The 21163-nt window shown below is 44.5% G+C and overlaps 1 protein-coding gene across 3 annotated transcripts in view; it reads left to right on the top strand.

The window, feature by feature from the left end:
- mob2a (MOB kinase activator 2a) overlaps positions 1–21163 on the top strand; it is a 91679-nt gene that overhangs the window by 28284 nt on the left and 42232 nt on the right. The window contains exon 1 of one of the 3 annotated variants that reach the window (XM_080438581.1): positions 12333–12534. The exons of 1 other annotated variant lie outside the window; for it this stretch is intronic. In XM_080438581.1, coding sequence (XP_080294707.1) covers positions 12497–12534 — 38 coding nt within the window. In that variant the 5' untranslated portion in view covers positions 12333–12496. Of the gene's footprint in view, positions 1–12332; positions 12535–16543; positions 17022–21163 lie in introns of those variants that run through there. One more of the 3 variants, XM_080438580.1, reaches the window with a different exon arrangement.

Raw genomic sequence — 21163 nt, 5'->3', positions numbered from 1 at the left:
CACCTTGCACGCATTCACAGTAAATTGAGTGTATGCACTGCAAAATCCTGTTAATTTAACTGTGTGTGTGTTAGGGCATTAACGAATAGTGATTTATGGTATTCGAATTATTCGACCCAAAAGTATTCGAATAGTCGATTATTCGGTTTGATTATAAAAAATAAAATGTTTTAAAAAATTATTATTATTTTTATTTTATTTTTTTAATTACATTGATGACTCGACTCAAGGAATGCGAGTTGACGTCACACCAGAGCTCACAGCTGCGTGTCTGCTCTAGAAAAGCCACTAAAAAAAAGAAAATCTAAAAAAAAAAAAAAAAATGCTTTTTTTTTTTTTTCGAATAGTGGTTTGATAGTCGAATAGTCGGTTTGATATTCGAATATTCGACTATTCTGTGAATGCCCTAGTGTGTGTGTACGCGCGTGTGTGCGCATGTCCATAGACTCATACCACCAATACCAGACATTTCTGAGACATCAACATAGCTCTCCTCTTCTACTTTTTGTTTTTCTTCGTTCTTTCCTCTCTCCGCATCCTTTCATTATTACGGGGCGCAGCCCTCCGTCCACATGCCAGTAATACCAGAGCACATACCAGTCGACAGGACATCAAGTGGCTGTCCGTGGCTCGACCCGCAGGGCCCCAGCTCCCGCTGCGCTCTCCCTCCCTCCATCCCTCCTTTAACCTGCTGGTTCTCCTTAATCAGTTGTCTTCTTCACCTCCAGCACACAGAGGGCCCTATCTTGCCTTATCCCTTATCTTATTAGGCATTTTTTATATACCTGATCTACTAGCTCACAATGTGTCAATGTAGATCAGCTATTTTAAAATGTTTTCAAAATAATAATTATAAGATTAGGCATAAAGGATAAGGCAAGATGGGGGCCAGAGAGAAGGGGAGGAGGGGGGATCCTACATTGCTTTGTTGATTGTGGTACTTTATCTTTGGTGAACAGTAGGGGGCCCCACAGAATAGTTTTCTGCTAAGCCATACTGTCCCCAGCAGTCTTTTGGCTCTGGCTTTACTGTGGTACACTGTAGAATCTCTGATTGTGTATTTGTGTGCGTCCGGACCGATCTTACACTTGAGTTAACTTTCCTTTTTCTTTTCTTTGGTACTTTTTAGAGGCCCGTGAAAGACACGGAACAATTTCATCTGCTTGACCAAATTACCAGTATTCTTTTCGTTCTTGTTTGTCCAAATTCCTGGCCTCTGTGCAGAATATTCTAGGAACGGCGTGTGTGTGAGGCATGATCGCCTTTTGCTGCAGTGGCTTGGGTTCCATTTCATTTCCTTCACGTCTCGCCTGGAGTTTTTCAAATCAAACTGGGAAGGAGCTGTGGGAGGAAGATGATAATGCTTTTTTATGATATTGCAATCATACCCAGGCATAACATTGTCATACGGGAGTGCCGCCGCGAGCGCTTGAGAAAATATTAACTTTGGTTGAAAAACCGGCCCATTATTCCACAGGCATTCCCGTGGGTTCATATGCAATGAAAAGTCACAGAATTAAGTGGCAGACGGTTATTGCAGTGGGAATCTGTCCTGGCGCTGTCCCACTTTCGTCTGGATGATGAATGGCGTAACTTATAGTGCAACCCCCACATCCCATAGACCCCCACACATACCTAGGGACATTTTACTTGACGATTAATTGTCACTCAAATAATTGCGATGAACGATTTTTCGTTGTTGAACATTGTAACATAATATGAATACAAATGACGTTGTTGTTGAACACTGTAACATAATATGAATACAAATTACATTCTGTTTGGCTTTTTGGGTCTGAAGTTGCACAGGGCAGATATGGCAAATAACTTAAATATACAAAGAAATGCCTGACATATTTAATAACTTTATACTTTCAAAAGATATCCGATCTACAAGCTCACAGCGCGTCGCGGTGCGTTGTGAGCTTGTAGATAATCTATTTTCACTATTTTAGCAAATGTTTCAACAAAAGAAAAATCTTCATGGAAACTATTATGACGATTATGAAAATAATTGCGATTATGTAATAATTGTGACAGGTCTACACTCACCAGGCCCAGTGACTGACTGACTGACTGACTGACTGACTGACTGCTGACTATGAGATTCAATTCAAAGAGGCCTCACAGGTAGTTTGTGGTACTATCTGTGTAGGCCCTATAAAGAGAAGGTGCATTCGCCATCTGTTTTGAATAAGAGGTGTCATGTTTTGCAATTAATTAAACTTACATAAACTATTTATGTTATTAAGGCTTTGTGAGTTCCATTTAAAATAAAGTTTGACCATGACAGAGGCGCGCCGACTCAGCAGACCTTGAGGCCGAGGAGTCGCGCCCGAGCGCCTCAAGGCGCGAGTGCCCGCGGCGACCGGCCGATGGTCTGCTAGTCGACTCAGCGCCGTCCGAGTTATGTACCGATAAGCACAGAATCGTAAATAATATTGGTGGGGACTGCGTTTGCCCCACTGACTGTGTAATTAAACTTACATAGACTATTTCTGTTTTAAAGGTTTGTGATTTCTGTTTGACTGTGCAGGGCAGAGGCGTCAATTCTCTGAGTCATGGTAACCGCAGACCCTCGGATTTAAAATTATTTCCACTCTTTCTTAATTCCAGTTAAAGATGTGTTTACATTATATTTTATAACTAAGGGATAGGTGCTAAAAGGTTACAAGCTTGGAATCCAGTTAGCATATCTACAGTTCTGTTGTTCACACCTCCATTTTGGAAGACAATGAGCTCCCTGTTGATGGCCCAATTGCTGATGGCTCTTGGTATCAATGTGTCTTCATTAATATTCTCACTAACTCAACAATGAGATCTCCCACTCAACTATGTGGTTTGATGTAGGTGATCAACTCCATTGTTTAGTTTAGTGAGAATTTGTGAAGGGTTTCAGTTCTGTTGGGCAGTTTAAAAGTTTAAACCACCTGGATATTTTGTGCTAAGTCTTGTGATCCATTCTTTTTCATGGAATCTTCTCTGTCCAATTGTCCAGCGGTCATTGTATTCCAAGCCACATACCTTTATAGCCTCAATTCCATGTGTCATAAAGTGTTGAACAATTAACAAATGGGTATCCTTTTCATTATTAATGGTATATTTATGTTGGCTTATTCTAATTGCTATGGAGTTGCTCGTCTCTCCTACATATTGTAATCCACATACTTGGCAAGTAATCAGATAAACACAATTTCTGGTGTTGTATGTGATGTTCTGTCTTAGGATAATTATATTTTTGTTTGTCCTGTTTTTAACAGTTTGTTTTGGGCTAAAGTAGTTAGGCCTTGTCCTAATTACCTGGTTCCATGGTTTCAATTTGCTGTGGACCAAGTGGTCTTTTAAGTTTTTGTTTCTCCTGTAGGCCGAGATTATGTTGAAGTTCTGTAAGAGGTCCCCTCCCCTGTTTTCAAAGTTTCTTTTGATGGCTCTGTTTGCCAGTAAACTTTGGCTAGAAAATGTGGTTACTAAAGCTAGTGTGGGTTTCTCATTTCTTATTTTCACTTCCTGGAACGTGTTGTATGCTTTCCTGAGAAATGTTCTTGTATATCCACGTTTCCTTAATGCTGTGAACAGAGTTTTGTAGGCTTTTTCAAAATCTGCTGCTTGTGTGCAGATTCTCTTGAAACGTAGGAGCTGTGACTTGACTATTCCTGCAAAACAATGGGTTGGGTGGAAGGAAGTTTTGTGGAGCAATGCATGTGTATCAGTCTCCTTAAAAAATACCCTTAAATCCAGTTTGCCGGTGGTATTGAAGTCTTTTCCTTTGAAGACTGTCACATCCAGGAAGTCAATATGTTCTTTGTTAGTTACATATTTCACTGTTATTGAGGCATGATGTGTGTTTAGGATTTGGATGAACTGCTCAAATTCCTCTGTGGAGTGCTCAAAAACTCCAAAAATATCATCTAGAAACCTGAAATAATGTGTGGGTTTGAATCTGCACTTTTTGAGTGCGGTTTCTTCCCACAAAGCCAAATAAATGTTGGCATAAGATGGTGCAAATTTCTTTCCCATGGCTGTTCCACTGATCTGAAGGAAGGTTTTCCCATCAAATGTGAAATCGTTTTTGGTCAAATTTAATTCTAGCAGTTTTAATAGTTCTGCGTCTGGTCTTTGTCTGTCAGGGTACTTTATAAAGATATCTCTGATTGCCTTCAGCCCCGCCACTGTGTTTATATTGGTGTACAAACTGTCAACATCTATTGAAAACAAAATGGCCCCCTGAGGCACTGTGATGTTTTTTATTTTATCAATAAAGTCATATGTATCCTTAATGTAGCTTGGATGTTTTACAGATAGTGGGTTTAAGTAGAATTCAATAAATTCTGCTGTGGCATATGTTTCTGAGTTACAATCCGAAACAATTGGGCGACCAGGTGGAATTTCATAAGGAATAGTCCATGTACTAGGATCCTTGTGGATTTTGGGTAAAAGGTAGAGAATTCTAGCTCTTGGGGAATTTTCGCCCCGTAGGTACTTTTCTTGTTTCTGATCTATAAATTTTTTCTTTCTTAATTCGGTGATGACACCCCCAACTTCTATTGCTGTTTGTTTAAAAATGGGTGCCTCCAACTCCACATAGTGATTTGAGTTATTCAACTGTCTTAAACCCTCAAAAACATATTGTTGTCTGTCCAAAATGACTATACGGCTCCCTTTGTCTGCAGGCTTAATCACAATGTCCTGGTTGTTAGCTAATGATCTTAGAGCTCTCACCTGATCTGTTGTGATGTTATTTTTTTCTCTCAGGTGTCCTGGTACATTTTGTACTGTGGCTCTGTCCATCTGGATCAATTGTTTTAGGTTGTCCGGTATTTTGTCCTCCTCTGGTTCCCAGTATGATGGAAGGTGGAAGCGCGGAATTTCCGTGTTGTTTCCAACTCCAAAATGTGTAGCTAATTTGAGTCTGCGATGGTATTTTGACACATCTATTCTCAAGCTTTGTGATTGTTGTTTGTAGATGTCCAGGGTGGGGACGAATGACAAACCTTTTTCCAAAAGTGTTTTCTGGTGTTCGTTTGGTCGGAAAAAATGAGACAGATTAATTATATCCGACTCCATAAGGCCCTGCCGGTTTGAGCTGTCGGGCCGTATTAGTTTAAAGAGTTGAGCCAGTGCTGTAGCATCAGTTTGGCTGTGTCTTCTTCCCAGTGGACGTTGTCTGATCCTGTTTTGAAGTGGGTTGCGGGCAATTTTGGGAGGTGGGGCTCTTTCTTTATTTCTTCATTTAGGCTTATCAGAATATTCTTCGGGTCAGTTCCTAGGCTTTCTGAGTAGTTGATTAGTGCTATGCGTCTGTCTGCGCAGGGGAATTGTTTTTTGGCTGTTGTGCGGAGTTTCTTCAAGGCTGTGTGGCTTGTTTTTCTAGTTCTTTGGTTCTTGTTGTTAATTCCCACCGAGATGATGAGGTGTGTGGCCGTCTCATTTTTCTCAGCCTTGCTCAGGACTGTTTCGGCCCATTCCAGGTTCATTCCAGAGTAGGATTCTATCTGGACTCTGTCATCTGTGATTGTCGGGATCCGAGACAGGTTGGAGTCTCCAATTATGATGATGTCTCGGTTTGGTACTAATCTCCATTTGTGTTTGGTTTCCTTATTTAAGCCTCTCCAGTGGCGTGGTTTTCTTGGTTCTGTCTCGTTGGTTTCTTCTCGTGCTGGGGCCTCCCTCTGTGTATTAGTGTCTTCGGTAGGTCCCTCTGGTATTGTCTGGTTCCCTTCACTGTTCCTCCTCTCCTGGGTTGTCCTCTGGGGTGTGTCTCTGGGTGGTGCAGTTTGCCCCCTGGTGGGATTATCCCTCTGTGGTTTGGGTGTGTTTCTTGGGTTCTGTTCTGTTCTGTTAGTGACCTTCTGTTTCCTTTGGTTTCCATTCGGTCCAATCTCTGCCCATGGCTCCTCGGGTGTTCTGCTGCTTGTTGTAGGCAGGTCTGGGAACTCTTCCTGTGTTAGTTCTACTGGGCCCTGTGTTGTTGCTGCTACGGTCCCCATTCCTCCAGTTGGGTCTTCTCTTGTTTCTACCGTGCCTGGGTTGCCTGTAGAGGGAAAGGAAGGAGGGGAGGACGGGGATGGGGGAGGACGGGGGACCTGTGGTGTGGGGTGTGTTGTGGTGTGTGCTTTTGTGCTATATAATTCTGTTACTGCTGTACGGGCTAAGCCCAGTGTCTTCTCTGTTAGGCGCCTTCCTAGATTTTTTCTTGCCCATTTAGTGGCAATGGAGAAGGCCCTGTCGTATTCCCGTGTTAAGCACTGGGATAGGTCCTTTTTTGTGTTTTCAATCAATGTGTTAAAGTGTTCTATTAATATTAACAAAGTGGTGTAAGACCAATTCTTTGCACTTCCTTGTAGTAGCAGTAAGGTTCTCTCTGTTGGTTTTGCTGGTTTTATAAAATCCATCAGTTCTTGTTCTTTTCTAGCAATACTCTCTGGGTATTTGTCTATGTTTACATTCTGTGAATGGTGTAGTGCAACAATCAAGTTGTTTATCCCTCTAATTGATTTGTGAAAATCATTGTTTCTCTCTCCATGTGGTGTGTGTATGTAGGTTTGTCTGTGCCTACCTACCTGGCTTACCTGGTTTGGTTCCATATCCCTCCTGGGATTGTGGTTGTTCTAAAACTATTATGACGATTATGAAAATAATTGCGATTATGTAATAATTGTGACAGGTCTACACTCACCAGGCCCAGTGACTGACTGACTGACTGACTGACTGACTGACTGACTGACTGACTGACTGACTGACTGACTGGCAAGCAGGCGGGGGAAGAGGATTGGCAACCATTTAATTTAAACACCAAAAGGCACATGCAGAGACACAGATCCACACAGGGCAGATATTAAAGACACATGCAGAGACACAGATCCACACAGGGCAGATATTAAAGACACATGCAGAGACAGAGATCCACACAGGGCAGATATTAAAGGCACATGCGGAGACAGAGATCCACACGGGGCAGATATTAAAGGTGAGCTATGTCTTGCTGTCTTGACTGTATAGACCAGGCTGTATGTTACAGACAGACAAGCCGACAGCTGGCGTCTGCCTGCCTGGCTGTTCTATAGGCCCTTTCATACTGCACCCCCCCCTGGTCTGCCCCAGCTCACATACACTGCTTTAACTGTGTTTAGAGTGTGTGTTTGTGTGTTGACTTCTCAGTGTACACACTGAGTGTGTGTGTGAGAGAGAAACTCAAGGTTCATACTGTGCTTGGGTCTGCAGCCAGTGGGTTGTTTCATAATAGATGGCTCTTATTTTTGGCCGTGTGTGTGTGGTTTGTGTGTGCGCCCACTGTCATCATCTCCCCTGTGCTGCTGAACATGACCTGGCGCAGTGATATGGTCTCTCCTCCTACTAATGTTGCCCCCTTTCCCGCTCACAGTCACTCTGTGTGTGTGTGTGTGTGTGTGCGCGCATTCATCTGCGTGCGTGTTAAACGCTCGCACGTGTGTGATCTGTGTGCACCGCAGGCGGTCAAACTTAACTTGGCTCTTTGTAGCGTATTCCTGGAAAGCCTGTGCTGGACAGGGGGGGCCAGGGTTTTACCCCACAACACTGCAGTCAACCAGAGCTGTTTTCTGGAAGCCTCTTTCTCTCCATCTCTCTCTCTCTCTCCATCTTTCTTTCTTTGTTTGTTTGTTTCTGTCTTTCGCTCTTTCTTTAGCTATCTCCCCCATAAGGCTCCCCCAGCTTCAGTATGGGGAAGAAGGAGGGATAACGGACTTATGTGGTAAAGGAAAAGAAGAGAATAGCTCTGCAAAGGATTTTTTCAACGTCCAAATTGTAGCAGTGGATGAGGAGCTGGAGGGGGGGGGGGGGGTGAGAAGGACTATAGAGATTAAGATAAAGTACTTTTTGTAGCATGAGGACTGTATGCCATAAGTGCCCCCCTTCCCACACACACACACACACACACACACACACACGTTAAATTCGCTACCATTCTTACACAACATAAAAAGCAAAGTCCAGAGTTTTAATTTAAGATAAAGGCATAATTTTTTGACTCTTGAGTTAAATCGACACTTCGGTCTTTGCAGTGTACACCAGGAAGGAGGTAAAGAGAGAGAGAGCGAGAGAGAGGGGAAGAGAGAACCAGATGGACATATCAAGGGGACAAATGATGCAACCCTGGTAACGCCTGGAAAGACATGAATGGGAAACGAGGGCTTGCGCAAGCAAGGAACAAAGCTTGAATTAAGCCTCATTCATACACCGTACAACGGCAGGGTGTCGCCTCGTTAGCTTGAAAGTCAGTTCTTGTCGGCAAGCGACAACCGGTCCAGTATGAATGATGCTTTTGCCTGACAACGGCAGGCAAAAGGACTAATGGCCGTCACCGTAAAGAGCAATGACCACAACGAGCAGGGCCGCTGGAGGAGGTGATGAATACATGCAAAGGAGGAGAAATGCTTTGTAACTTCGAAGAGGGAGGGAGGGCCGGGGTGAGGAGAAGGGAGGAGGGAGGGAGGGGTTGTTTTCAACTGCAGCGCAATAAAACATCAGCTAATTGTCCCTGTGGTTTGCAGTGCTCCTTTACCCTCCCCTGCCTTTCGCTCGCCCAAGGGTGTTTCTTCATTTCCTGCCGTGGCGTATCCGTATACTGTATATCTCCCTGCCGTTTTTCTTGTATTTTTCTTGTCTCCCTCCGACCCACCCGACGCCATCCCCGGGCCGTCACGACCCCCTGGACTGGACTGTACCTCCCCTCTGTATCCCCCTCCTCTCTCCTCCTCCTCCCCCTCCTCCTCCTCTTCTTCCAGCGGTCGTTGCGTAACTATGCAGTGAGTTGTCTGCCAGCAAGCAGCAGCAGCAGCAGCAGAGCGATTGATTGATCAGCAGTTTTGTTTGCCAGTCTGCTCTTTACGGTATAATAAATGACCCTCACTCCGAAGAGTGCAGGTCCATTTGGTTCCATTGGTACACTCTTTCGGAGTTAAAATAACACCATGGGTTTTACTGTGCACTGAAACTGAGTGCTTCTGTTGGGAAAGAGAGACCACACACACACACACACACACACACGCACACGCACACGCACACGCACACGCACACACAGACAGAGAGAGAGAAATGCACTAATGCAACTGCAAGCACACATTGCAGTCCATGATGTAATGCTAACCCGCAGAGCCCTTTACTTGTCTTCATTCATCATTTTATGGTCCACACATCAGCACACAGATCCCCCCTCAATGCACCAGCTTATGGCTGATTGATTTATAGTGCCTCGTGACACTACCGAGGAACATGCTGTACCCATACAGATTGGTCACTTACCGAACATTAACTCATATTTCAAATGAAAATTGGTTGTTTACGGGAAGTGACGCACGGTCTTACTATCAGGAATCGAGCCTTATTTGTCACCACTCATACAGGTACAAGAAGCCAAATGCTATTTTGTGAGGTCCTCAAAGTACTATGCTACAATCACATACAATGACAATATTCATAATAATAAAAAGAAAATCTAAGAAAGATTAAAAAAGCTTATAAGAAGAAGCCTTTCAGCAGTATCCAAAATTATAATCTCTCTCTCTCTGTCTCTCTGTCTCTCTGTGTGTCCTGGCCTGTTGCTTGACAAAATCTCTCTCCCTCCCCTCCCTCAGGTGATGTCTAATATGACGAGACCTTTTAGCCTGCAAGCCAAATGTATTGACAAAAAACGTGACCTTTGACTAACCCCACCCTTGTTCGGCCTTAATAGTCCGTAGTCACTGTACACACACACACACACACACACACACACACACACACACACACACACACACACACACACACACACACACACACACACACACACACACACACACACACACACACTGGTAAAGGAAAGGAAAGGAGAGATCCCCAGCCGGCAGGTGATACAAGCTGCCTTCCCTAAAGGGACACAATGCACATCTAGACACTAACCGGGGCGATAAAGATCTCTATCTGTCATTGTAAAGTCATTCCAGTGTCACTTCAGTGTCAGCTCCGAGTCCAAGTTAGTCTGGCTGGCTGGCTGACTGTCTGCCTTCCATGCATTTTAACATTCCCATAATAAGCTGCTGCTATGTTCAGAGAGAACGGTTGAAATGTCACATAGCATGTGTAGCTGTTGCCAAAGATTCCTTTGTGAAATGCATTTAAAAAAGAATTTCACCCGCTCTTTTTGTTTTTATACCTGGTGTAAACTTATGGTTGGCTGCAGTTTATTAGATCAGTGGTGACTTAATATAGCATATAGATTTCATTTTAACCACTTTAACTCTGTATACATCGGTTATTTGAAAAAAGCAGATCCACAAGCTCACTCCAGTCTATTTAAAAATATATATATATATCATGACAATTCTTGTATGGGGGTCCACTCCCTGCCACAATACATTTTCAGATGGAGGTCCGTGGCCAAATACATATCGGCTCGTTCAGGTGGAAACTACTTTTCAGGATTCAAATTCAAAAACAGCAAAAGTAGCAGATCTACAAGCTCAAAACGAGCTTGTAGATCTGCTACTTTTGATGCTTTTGTGTGACGCTGTTATATGATCAAGTAGGGCATTATTAATGAATTCACAATAAAACACAAAAAGTTAGAACATGGAGATAAGAGGTTTTTGCCCGACGGCAACGATATTCAATTTTGGGGTCCTTGACAAAGTTTGAGAACCAGTAGATACATAAACACAGACATGCAATACTACTTGGAAAGACCGCTCTGGATTTAAATGGCTGTTATGGATCCTATTCTTGGCTTTCAAATCTATTTCACCCTTCATGCTGTGACAAGTGTTGGGGTAATGGGTCTGTGTTCTGGTTCTCTGTTTACATCCTACGGAGGGAATATAGCCCCGCAGATAGAAAACGCTCTTGAAACACAAGAGCCATGATTGGTCCCTCTGGGTCCAGGCTGTGGAAAAAGACCAGGCGGTCAGGATTCCATATGAATAATATTTCATAAATGTACTGCCTGGCGGCTGATGATCTATATTCTATAGCCTATATTTTGCTTTCATCAATTTGTCAAGCTCTTGGGGTTCTGTTCCTGGAACTTGTACAGTTGTAGCTAATGTTACTTATGACATATTTCAGTTTTTATTGGTGTGGACTGGAGTGAACTTCAGTGGTACACAGTAAAAGAGCCTCATGTTACTTTATCCATTTGTTGAGTTAAGTTAAAGCTACGTTCCGTAATGTCGTTATGTTTCATGTCCTACGTGTGATTTGAACCCCAGTCCCCTGCACGGTAGACCAAATTTCTACCGCACTCCCAGAGATCCAGACACAATCCGTGCTTGGTTAGGTGAGCTATTACACTTATTTAGGAGCTTCGGGCAGAAGTACTTGTCAACCGGTATGTCGTGTCTGTCGGGTGGAAACCTCATAGCCTACTGTTACTTTTCCAGCATTCAGATAAAAAAATATCCAAAATAGCAGATCGACAAGCTCAAAACGCATCGCTTCGCACCGCGTTTTGAGCTTGTAGATCTGCTATTTTGGATATTTTTGTGTGACGCTGTAGTATGATCAAATAGGTCGTTAATTTACGAAAAAACACAAAATGTTAAAATATGGTGATTCTGCCCGACGGCAACAATGTGTTCCTTCAGTCCTACCTGACACCAGGCCAGGGTCTATATAGTTTCCTCCAACCACTGCAGATGTTATTATAGTTATTATATTGCATTACATACTCTACCATACAGATGGGTTAAAATAACGTTTTGTTAACCCATTGATACCTGGAACGCATCTGTGTCACTTTAGATTTCTTTAGGCTATTCAAAAATAGCAGATATACAAGCTCATAGCGCGGCACCGCTATGAACTTGTAGATCTGCTATTTTTGAAAAATCGAGGGAAAAAAAATTGGGTTTTTTTTTCAATTTTTTTTTAGGATTTAGAAGACATTTCTAGAATCTTCTCAGGTCTTAATGGGTTGGAATAGCTGTGTGGGGTGTGTGTGTGTCTGTCTGTCAGTGTGTCACAAAGAGAGAGACAGACGCTTCTGTTGCATTGTCTGGAAGTTCCGTCACCACTGTACTGTAAAACGTACAGCGATCGCTTAATTAATCTAATTAACTTTGTCGCTTGGAAACGTTTTTTTTTTTTTTTTTGCATCATCTGGTCGGAAACAACCCGAATGACTCTCTCTCACTATAGTGATGTGAAAAGAACAACCCTCCCTGCCCCACGGAAGCTGTAGAACCGGAGAGAGGAGGGAAGAGGGGGGGGGGCGGAGGTCTGGAAAACACAGCGATAGAGAGAAGAAAGCATAAAAGAGAAGAAAAGCTCTGCAAGGCAAGGCTGCTCTAGACTAGTCCAGTGTTCGGGTTATATTATTGTTCATCGTGTGACTCTGCAGTAGCAGCAGCCAGCCGGTCTACTTCCATTAGCATACACACACACACACACGCACACGCTGCTTTTCTGCTGTCTACTGGGTCGTTACACGAACCTGCGGGAAAACAAATCAATTCTGGATTTCTTTATCCGTTTACTGTCGTCCGCGATGAGGTTCAAACGGAACGGCTCCTATACGTTAAATAGGTAAGAGAACAAGAAAGGTGCTTCTATTAAAGCGAACCCACGCGGTAACTTCACGCATAATCTCTGCAGGGAGCGTTTAGTAGGCTATGTCATAATGTCAACACCTTTTGTTTTATGTTAAAACAACTCGTGACCGAGTGACGCTTTGCAATGATGATGATGCCCGAGTATCGATGTGATTTTAGTTTTGTTTCTACATTAATGTGGCGCTTTTTTTGCAATCGGAAAATTGAAATATTTGTATTTAGAAAATATAACTCCTGCTTTGGTATAGGCTAATGCGGCTGTTGTTGTGAAGAAGTGACACTCGTGGTTGAACAGATGAGCTACTGTCACGGTTGCTTCATTCATGGTGATTCCACCATTGTAGTGTCCACGTGTAGGTCAGGGTAAACCTGTCCATCTTGCTATGGGAGATAGGGAGGGAGGGGGGGGCTCTCTTTTGTTTTCTCTCTTCAGTGTTTGCTGTCTTCCATTGACAGGAGAATGAAAACTAGCTCTCCCTCTGTCTCCATCCCTCAGGATCCATTGCAAGAGCCCCCCCCCTCACATCACCTCCACAGAAAAAGGATCCATCCCCCATAGTAACTTCTGCTGTGTGTGTGTGTGTGTGTGTGTGTGTGTGTGTGTGTGTGTGTGTGAGAGAGAGAGAGGTTATAAGTTTGTTCCCCCTAGCCCACTTTGTGATGACATGACCTCAACAGGCTGTATTCACCTCCCAGGCATTTATAGAGCGGATCACGAGTGTTTCCCACTGATTCCACTGTTTGTGTCATTATGCCATCTCTCTCTCTCTCTCTCTCCGAGTCACAAGTTTAATGAAAAGGACTTTCTTTGTCTCCCTCTTCCTCCCCTTATATTATCAAACCCCAGCTGCACCACAAGTTTGAATGCTTCTGCCATCCAGCTCAGCTCAGAGAGAGTGCGACTGTTTAGCACCGGATTTCTTCTGTAATTATTCATCTGGATATTTTGATGTAGTGTCTTTTGTTCTAGTGGGCACATGTGCATACTTGATCATTTGTTGAAAGTGGCTGTTGATGTAATGGCAGTTTCCCTTCCTTCTTTTCTCCTCTGGCTTGGCGCTTTCTCCCTCAGAATTGTTATCAGGCACAGGCCCCCTTCCGCTGTGTGTGTGTGACACACACACACACACACACACACACACACACACACACACACACACACACACACACACACACAGCACATCCTGACTCTTGTGCTGAAACACAAAGGGACCTAATGAATGAATGCTGATTGCACACCCACTCCATCACACAGGCACAAACATGAGAGCATTGTTATGACTATGCACTCCCTCTTGTGTGTATTCAATTAAGACGTGTGTGTGTGTGTGGCTATGCGTGTGCAAAACGGAAGCACAGGAGCTTCAGATTAAGTCTTCTTTGTTTCTCAGTTTTGCATGAGCGCTGCTGACCTCGCGTTCCTCTGCCAGTGAGCAGGGGTCTCACGTCCCCCCCCCCCCCCCCCATCATCTAGGTATAGGAGTGTAGAAGGAGTAGGGACAATGAAAAGTGAAGGTGGAGCTTCGGTGGTGACAGGCAGGAGGAAGGTGGCGCTGAAGAGAAAGGGGAGAAGAAAGGATGATGTCATTGTTAGCTAAAATAAACTGCTGTGCTGCTGCTGCAAGCTCCCCCCGTCCCGTCTCATCTTTCAGAAACGGGGAAGTGATCCAGTACTGCACTGTACTGTACAGTCATCATGTCCCCCTGTGGTGATGCCTGAGGCAGTTATAGATTCTAGAACGGTTAGTTCTCAAACCTTTTTGCGCCAAGGACCACCCAAATTGATATGTATTCGGCCGTGGACCTCCTATCTGAAAATGTTTTGTGCCAGGGACCCCCAGAAGAGAAGATGTATCTAAAAAGAAAAGTTTCCAAACATTTTTGATATTTTTCAATAATGGAAGATGTACAGTGCTGTGAACTTGTAGATCTGCTATTTTTGAATATCCAATGGATAAAGTGGTTAAAATGATTGTGATACATTGACTACTTTTTGCTGGGGACCCCCTGGAACCCCCTCAGTCTCTCCAGATACTCCCTGGTGCTGCTGGTTTTCCATTCTAGGATGTGGAAATGTAGCACTACAGGGGTCCTAGAGGACTGGGGGTTGTTGTAAACCACTGGTATAGAGTCGGCTTTTAGGTCACATCTGTCTTAAGGTCATATCTGGGGCGGCAGCTGGAAGGTCCCCTGTTTCATTCCAGGCTCCCCCAGAGTTGGTGCCGAAGTGTCCTTTAGCAAGACACTAGATTGTGTGTGTGTGTGTGTGTGTGTGTGTGTGTTGCACATTATAAAGCGCTTTGGATATAGGCGCTATATAAATGCACCATTTCTCTTGTGCTAGGGTTAGCTAACCCTCATTGTCAAAGAAGCTTCGCTTAGATACAGTATGTTGGCAACAGAATATAAGGAACCAATCCACTGCCCCTGTCATGATGACATAATGCCAGATGTTTTTCTAGACAAAATGTGGACACTGTTTTCAACAGTGGTTTTCAAATGTGTTTGTACAGAAATGGGCAAAACCAAATCTCAAGGCACACCTGTATTCATAGCGAAAATAGCAGATATACATATATACAATACAATACTAATTAAAATCTTTATAATGGCATGCCCAAAATAGGGACGCCAGGTTGAAAATGGTTAATGTATATATTTATATCATTTTAGAATTTGGCTCTGTACAGTGGAGAATAAATGCGCACAAATGACTGATGTAGTGAATTAAATATATATTACAGTAATAATGTGTGGTTGTCACACAAATGTCCTCAAATTGTTAAGGCCCACTAGCGGCAGGGCTCTTAGAGTGGTAAGGTCGGTCCATCAACTTCAAAGAATTTGCAGCATGACCTGTAGGTGTAGCTATTTTCTCCTCAACTCTTTGACTCAATTTTAGATGAGAGTGGAGTTTGTGTGTGTGTGTGTGTGTGTGTGTGTGTGTGTGTGTGCGTGCGCGCGCGCGCGCCCCCGTGTATGTGTGTGCTCAAACGTTGACTGCTGCCGTTCAGCTGAAGTGGCTGTCTTCTCACGGTCAGTTAATCGTGAGGTGTTGTCTAGTGGAACACTCAACTCTCTGTAGCCTTGGAACACACACACACACACACACACACACACACACACACACACACACAGAGGCACCTGACATCTTTGCTTGCAGGAATCTGTGGAAAGAGGATGCGCACGTCCACCGCATGATCAGAGAACATTTGAGAGCAAACAAAAAGGGTTTCATTTCATCTCACTAGATGTTGAGACAGTGGGTGGCTACTAGCGAGCGGAAGGAAGGATACAGGGAGGTCATACGTGATGAGGTCTATAATTCACTGTGTGCCCTTCACCGTGTTTGCACGCGCAGCAACCAAACGCGCTCTGCAGCGATTGGCACGCTTCCTGGGGGTGTGTTGCAGCGCTAGCCAGTAGCCACTCCCATACCTCTGCGTCATTTGTGTGAATGAATAATAGTCAAATGTGTGCGTGTGTGTGTGTGTGTGTGTGTGTGTGTAAGAGTGTTTTTGTTGTCAGCGTGTATGCTTTTGGTACCACCTAAGTTAACGATGAGCCAGTGTGTTTAACAGCTCACCTAGTGCCTCTCTATCTTGTACTGAGCAAAGGCATTTTTGCAGCCCACGAATAGAGGCTGCCAGGCTACCGCATTGAGTAACTTTTTGCTAAAGATTACACAGGCGTGTGTGTGTGTGTTCCCGTGTTTGTGTTCGTGCATTACAGACTACAGAGGACAGATGGGTGGGGACGATGTTTAAACCTTGTTTGGGATGAATACAGATGGCAGAGATTTCTACCACCAGGGAATGTTTCCTCTCTCTCTCTCGCCCCCTCTCTCTCATTCTCTCTATCTCTACCCATCTCTCTGTCCCCTGCAATCCTGCCCGTACCTCCCAGCAGTCAGCACTTTGTTTATGGGAGTCTGTTTGCCAAGCTAATCTTCCCGCCTTTCAAGTGGAAGCCAGCGAGGGAGCGAGGGCAGGCGCAGAGAGCGAGAGAGCTAGAGGGAGAGAAGAGAAGAGAGGCAGGCAGTCGCAGTAGTTAGAAGAGGAGAGGAGAGCACGCACTCAGAACGGACTCTTGTTTTGTGAATGATCCTTTTTCTCTTTTTCTGCTCACTCTGGAAGACTGTTTCCCTGTGTGTGTGGGAGAGTGTGTTTACTGCACAGCGCTGTGAGCACGTGCACGGTTTTCCACGTGACCCACGATAAAGTCAAAGGGACGCCAGCCACTGGTGTGCGGTCGGGCAACCGCTCCACACGTGCGCATCTGATTGCAGAAGGTGTTATGCTGGGGCTGGAAGCAGCAGCAGCAGCTCTATTATACCTGTAGGCGAGTGTGTGTGACAGAGAGAGCAGAAGGGAGCTGGGCCCTGACCCATCAGTACCCCGGCTCTGTCTCTACAGTCAGCTGGATGGGGGTTCTGGTGTGCTGTGATTGCTTCTTTTACAGGTACAGTGACGCATATATACATCACTCTCTCTCTCACACTCTCTTTCTCTCTCCCCTATTATGTTTATCTCCGTTCTGTTGTTGTTTATTGCCATTGTTGCCATCGTTGTTGACTCGCGATTTTCCACCACCTCCTCCATCCCAACAATCTCATCCCATGTTGTCGCACACTTAAAGTTCTGGGTCTTTCTTTCTCTCCTTCCATCCCTCTCTCCCACCTTCCCCTCCCCTCCCTCCTCATTTGAGCCAATTTCATAGTTCTCGCTTCTGTTATTGTGCTGAGATATTTAAGGACAGTGCTGCATTAGAAGGCAGAGATTTTGCTGTAGTCAGATGCACAGGGTTGTGTATAAAGGTTTTTTTGCACGAGGGGGGGGGGGGGCAAGGCAAGCTTAGGGCAGAGGGATGGAAATGGCACGCAGCCATCCCCTCTACGTCAGAGCAAAGAGGAGGATTCATGAGTTGCTGTGTTACAGGGTTTAGCCGGTCGTACTGTAGGTTGCAGGAGAACGTTGATTTGAGCCGAAAATCCGAGCAGAACCTTTCCTCTGTTGCCCCGTGCCCCCAAGCTCTGCGTCTGTGTTTGTTTGGACACAGTGTTCCTTCCCAAGGGGGGAGGAGGGGGTTTGCGGATGGACTTTGCACTTTCGTCTAGTTACAATGACCCCTCTAGGATAAGTACAGGAACAGTCAAATTTGTGGACATTTTTATATATTTGGCACCAAACCATTTTGGCAGAGAAAAACCTACACTTGCCTTTTTTCAACTGTTGACGGACTTGGCACCATCTATTGGTCATTACTGCCATTGATGAAGTATTTAACTTTGTAATAGTTCACTGCAGTTAAACCAGATGAGAGCCTGGGTTGGGTTGGTTGGGATAGGTTATTGATTCCTGCCCTGTTCTTATAGCTGGCTGTTGTGCTTAGGCTGGGTGGATGACTTGAGTTAGCCTTGCCCCTAGCAGTCTGGACTGGAAGGGATCTGGTTCCCCTCTCTTGTGGTTTGGGGTTAGCCAGCACGGGTCTGCCTTCACTGCAGTATAAAGTCTATATATAACCTTGTAGCTCCCAGAGGAGCGTTTTGATGGTGAGGGCTAAATTCAAGCTATAATAGAGGCATACAAGCACGCACGCACCCACACACACACATCTGCATTGGATTAGGCCATCAGATGTCGCAGTGATTCGGGACTTTGTTTACGCATCCTTGCTCTTCTGAACATGGATAACAGTGTGCATCTTGTGTCTGCGTGTGTGTTTGCTGTGCACATGATGTGCCATACTGTTAAAAGTCTGTGTGTGTGTGTGTGTGTGTGTGTGTGTGTGTGTGTGTGTGTGTAGGCCACATGCAGAAGTCTTGTGAAGTCAGGCTAGTGCCAGGAGCAGTTCTGGTTTTTCCAAGCTCCACTCGAGCAATTATCACCAGGCCAGGGGTGGGACTTGGCGGGCAGCGCTGACGTGTCATTGGGCCATTGAGAGAAAACAGCCTATCGGTTCTATTTTTGGCACTTCCTCTCGCTCCACTTTTCCCTCAGCCAGTAACGCGGCCCAGCAGCAACGTCGTCCACCTTTTTTTGATTGATGTGTGGTTTGCGTGAGTCGCACGCACCCTGCCTAGACAGGTCCTCATTGATCTTATATACAAGTTCCACCAGGCCTGAGTAGTCGCCTGTAGCTCCCTGGGCGTTTCAACAGTACCTATTGTGCAGTTACTGACTGCCTGTGGAGGTTTAGTCAGACCATGTCGGCTCCGACGCTGATCACATCGCTCAGAGGGGAGTGATCGAAAAGTATTTTCAACATTGTGACATGAAGTGGGACGAGTTGAAATGGGCCTCGGTTCATTAGGCACTGGCCCTGTATTATGTATGGAGCTTCAGGACACGCTTGGATTAGGAGGTGGTGGATTAGCAGGAGGTGGTGTTGGGAGTCAAAATGAGGATTAGGTGGAGGTGGTGTCGGAGTCAAACTGAGGCTCATTTGGATTAGGAGGAGGTCTTGTTGGATTAGGAGGAGGTGGTCACTTGTTCAAGTATCAAGTGTTGATATTGGAGCCGGGTGACGCCACTCTAAAGTGATGTCAACATTTGGTCCTCAAATATGCTATTTGATGTGTCTTCTTCCTCTGGCCTTCTTTAATTACACATACAGTCCAACACTTTAAATGTCTTCACATCTCATTCCATATTCCAATCATATTGGAGAATTAAAAAATATTGCCCAGCCCTAGCCGATATCGTATCATGTGTCATCATATAATATGATATAAGAAATGACACCGTGGGGTGTAATATGCCATGTCATCCTTCCTCTCTGGCTCACTGTCTTATCGGCCCACAAATGAACCACTTTAACCCTGGCCTCCTTAACTTGGGACATACTGTAGGTGAACATTTTCGTAAGTTTCGCAATGCAATGTATTGTGAGGCTGTAGCTCTGCAATTTCTGAAAATCTTTTGACCTGCCAGCTGAGGTTCCCATCCGTTGTGCATTTTTCCTCTACAAAGAGGTCAAAAGTACAATCTGTGGCCATTTCTTCTCTCCCAAGTTCCTCTCCAGAAACAATTGCTGTGTACAACACAAAAAGAACAAAAACAAATTTCCTATTGTTTGTTGGTTCCGGAACTACATGCCCGCTGCTGCTGTTGTTGACTTCCTTGCGGAAAGACAAATATGAATATATTTATGTGTTTTTGTCTACAGTTGGTTACATGGGGAAGTTTCTTGCATGCTGTGCAACAATGGCTCTTCCGAGTACATCATTGCATTACAAAAGTGTGTGTGTGTGTGTAACAGAGAAGAGTTAGTACTGGCCATACCTCAGTTTGCCATGTGTCTCTCGTTAGGCTATCTTTGGCAGACCTGATGTGTTCCACAAAGCTCAGACCAACGGCTCAACAAGGACACCATTCTGCTCCCAAATACAACCACTCGCAGCCCGGTATTCCATACCTAGTTCTCCCGTCAGCCTGTCACTCAAATTGGCCTGAATTGGATCGAGCTAAAATGCCTGTGGCTTTTCTTCGAGGAACGTCTTTAAACTACGCGGTTTGTACTCTAGCCAAGGGGGATGACTGGCGAATAGAGAGAACTTATTTCTGGTTTATATAGTTTCTATTAAAAAGCTCACTGGATAAATTAGTCAGATGGGACTCTGTTCCATGTTGCCACTGCTCTGTGCCATATCTATCATACTGTATTATAATGGCAGAGGGAAGCACACACTGCAAACTCTCTAACTGCACAATCGGACCTTAACCAGATCAGTCCTTTAATTCTTAACTGGAGATTTGATGGTCTGTTGAAATCTTATTTGGTTAAACTGTCTCAATGGAAAAGTAGGGAGACCACCTCCAACCACTGCAGACATGCTATTTATACTGTATTAACACAAGTAAGACGCGCGAACGCTGGAAGCGAACGCAGCTCGAAAATATTGTGTATTTACGGACTTGTAATCCGTGTTATTTCACTGTGATGGGGAGAGAACATTGTGTGTGTGTGTGTGTGTGTGTGTGTGTGTGGTGTTGCATTTAAATCAGAGCATTGTCTAAATTCCTGCACTCTGGCGCCCTCTACATAGGTAGTGCATGCACACAGACAGACATACAGACAGACATACAGACAGACAGACCCACAACCTGAGCAGGGTTACATAGTAAGCTCCACTTGGTCGGAGGCGCGGCTTCGCCGCGCCTCCTTCCGCGTTCGCAATTATCATACAGCTTGGTTGAAATGATATTTCATGCATTAAAATAAGTATAATTTTGGATTCTGATTGTTTAATTGTAGTATGTCAAGCTCTCCAGTGGTCAACATACTGTGTTTTTCTGTACTGAGATATAAAAACATGCCTTTCATCAAGGTAAGGTCAACCAAATGGTACCAAACACAATAAACCCCACCCCATAGCACCAGATGATGTCTGGCCGTTCTCCTAGCTTTGAGTTTGACCTTTCAAGCTGGCTCAAGGTCAAATATCGTGTTGCAAAATGAACCAATTTAACTGATTTCTAGTTATAATGGAAATTATGTCATTTTGACCAACGACGATGACCCCAAAAACGTTGAACTCTACCATTCTGAATGGATGGATAGGATTATTGAACGAAAAATTGAGCTCTTAAATTGGGGTATTT

Source organism: Gymnoscopelus braueri, assembly GCF_963280865.1.
Source record: "Gymnoscopelus braueri genome assembly, chromosome: 9".
Classification (NCBI taxonomy): Eukaryota; Metazoa; Chordata; class Actinopteri; order Myctophiformes; family Myctophidae; genus Gymnoscopelus; species Gymnoscopelus braueri.
Note: the sequence above shows the minus strand (reverse complement) of the source record. Positions and strands in the feature narration are given on the sequence as shown.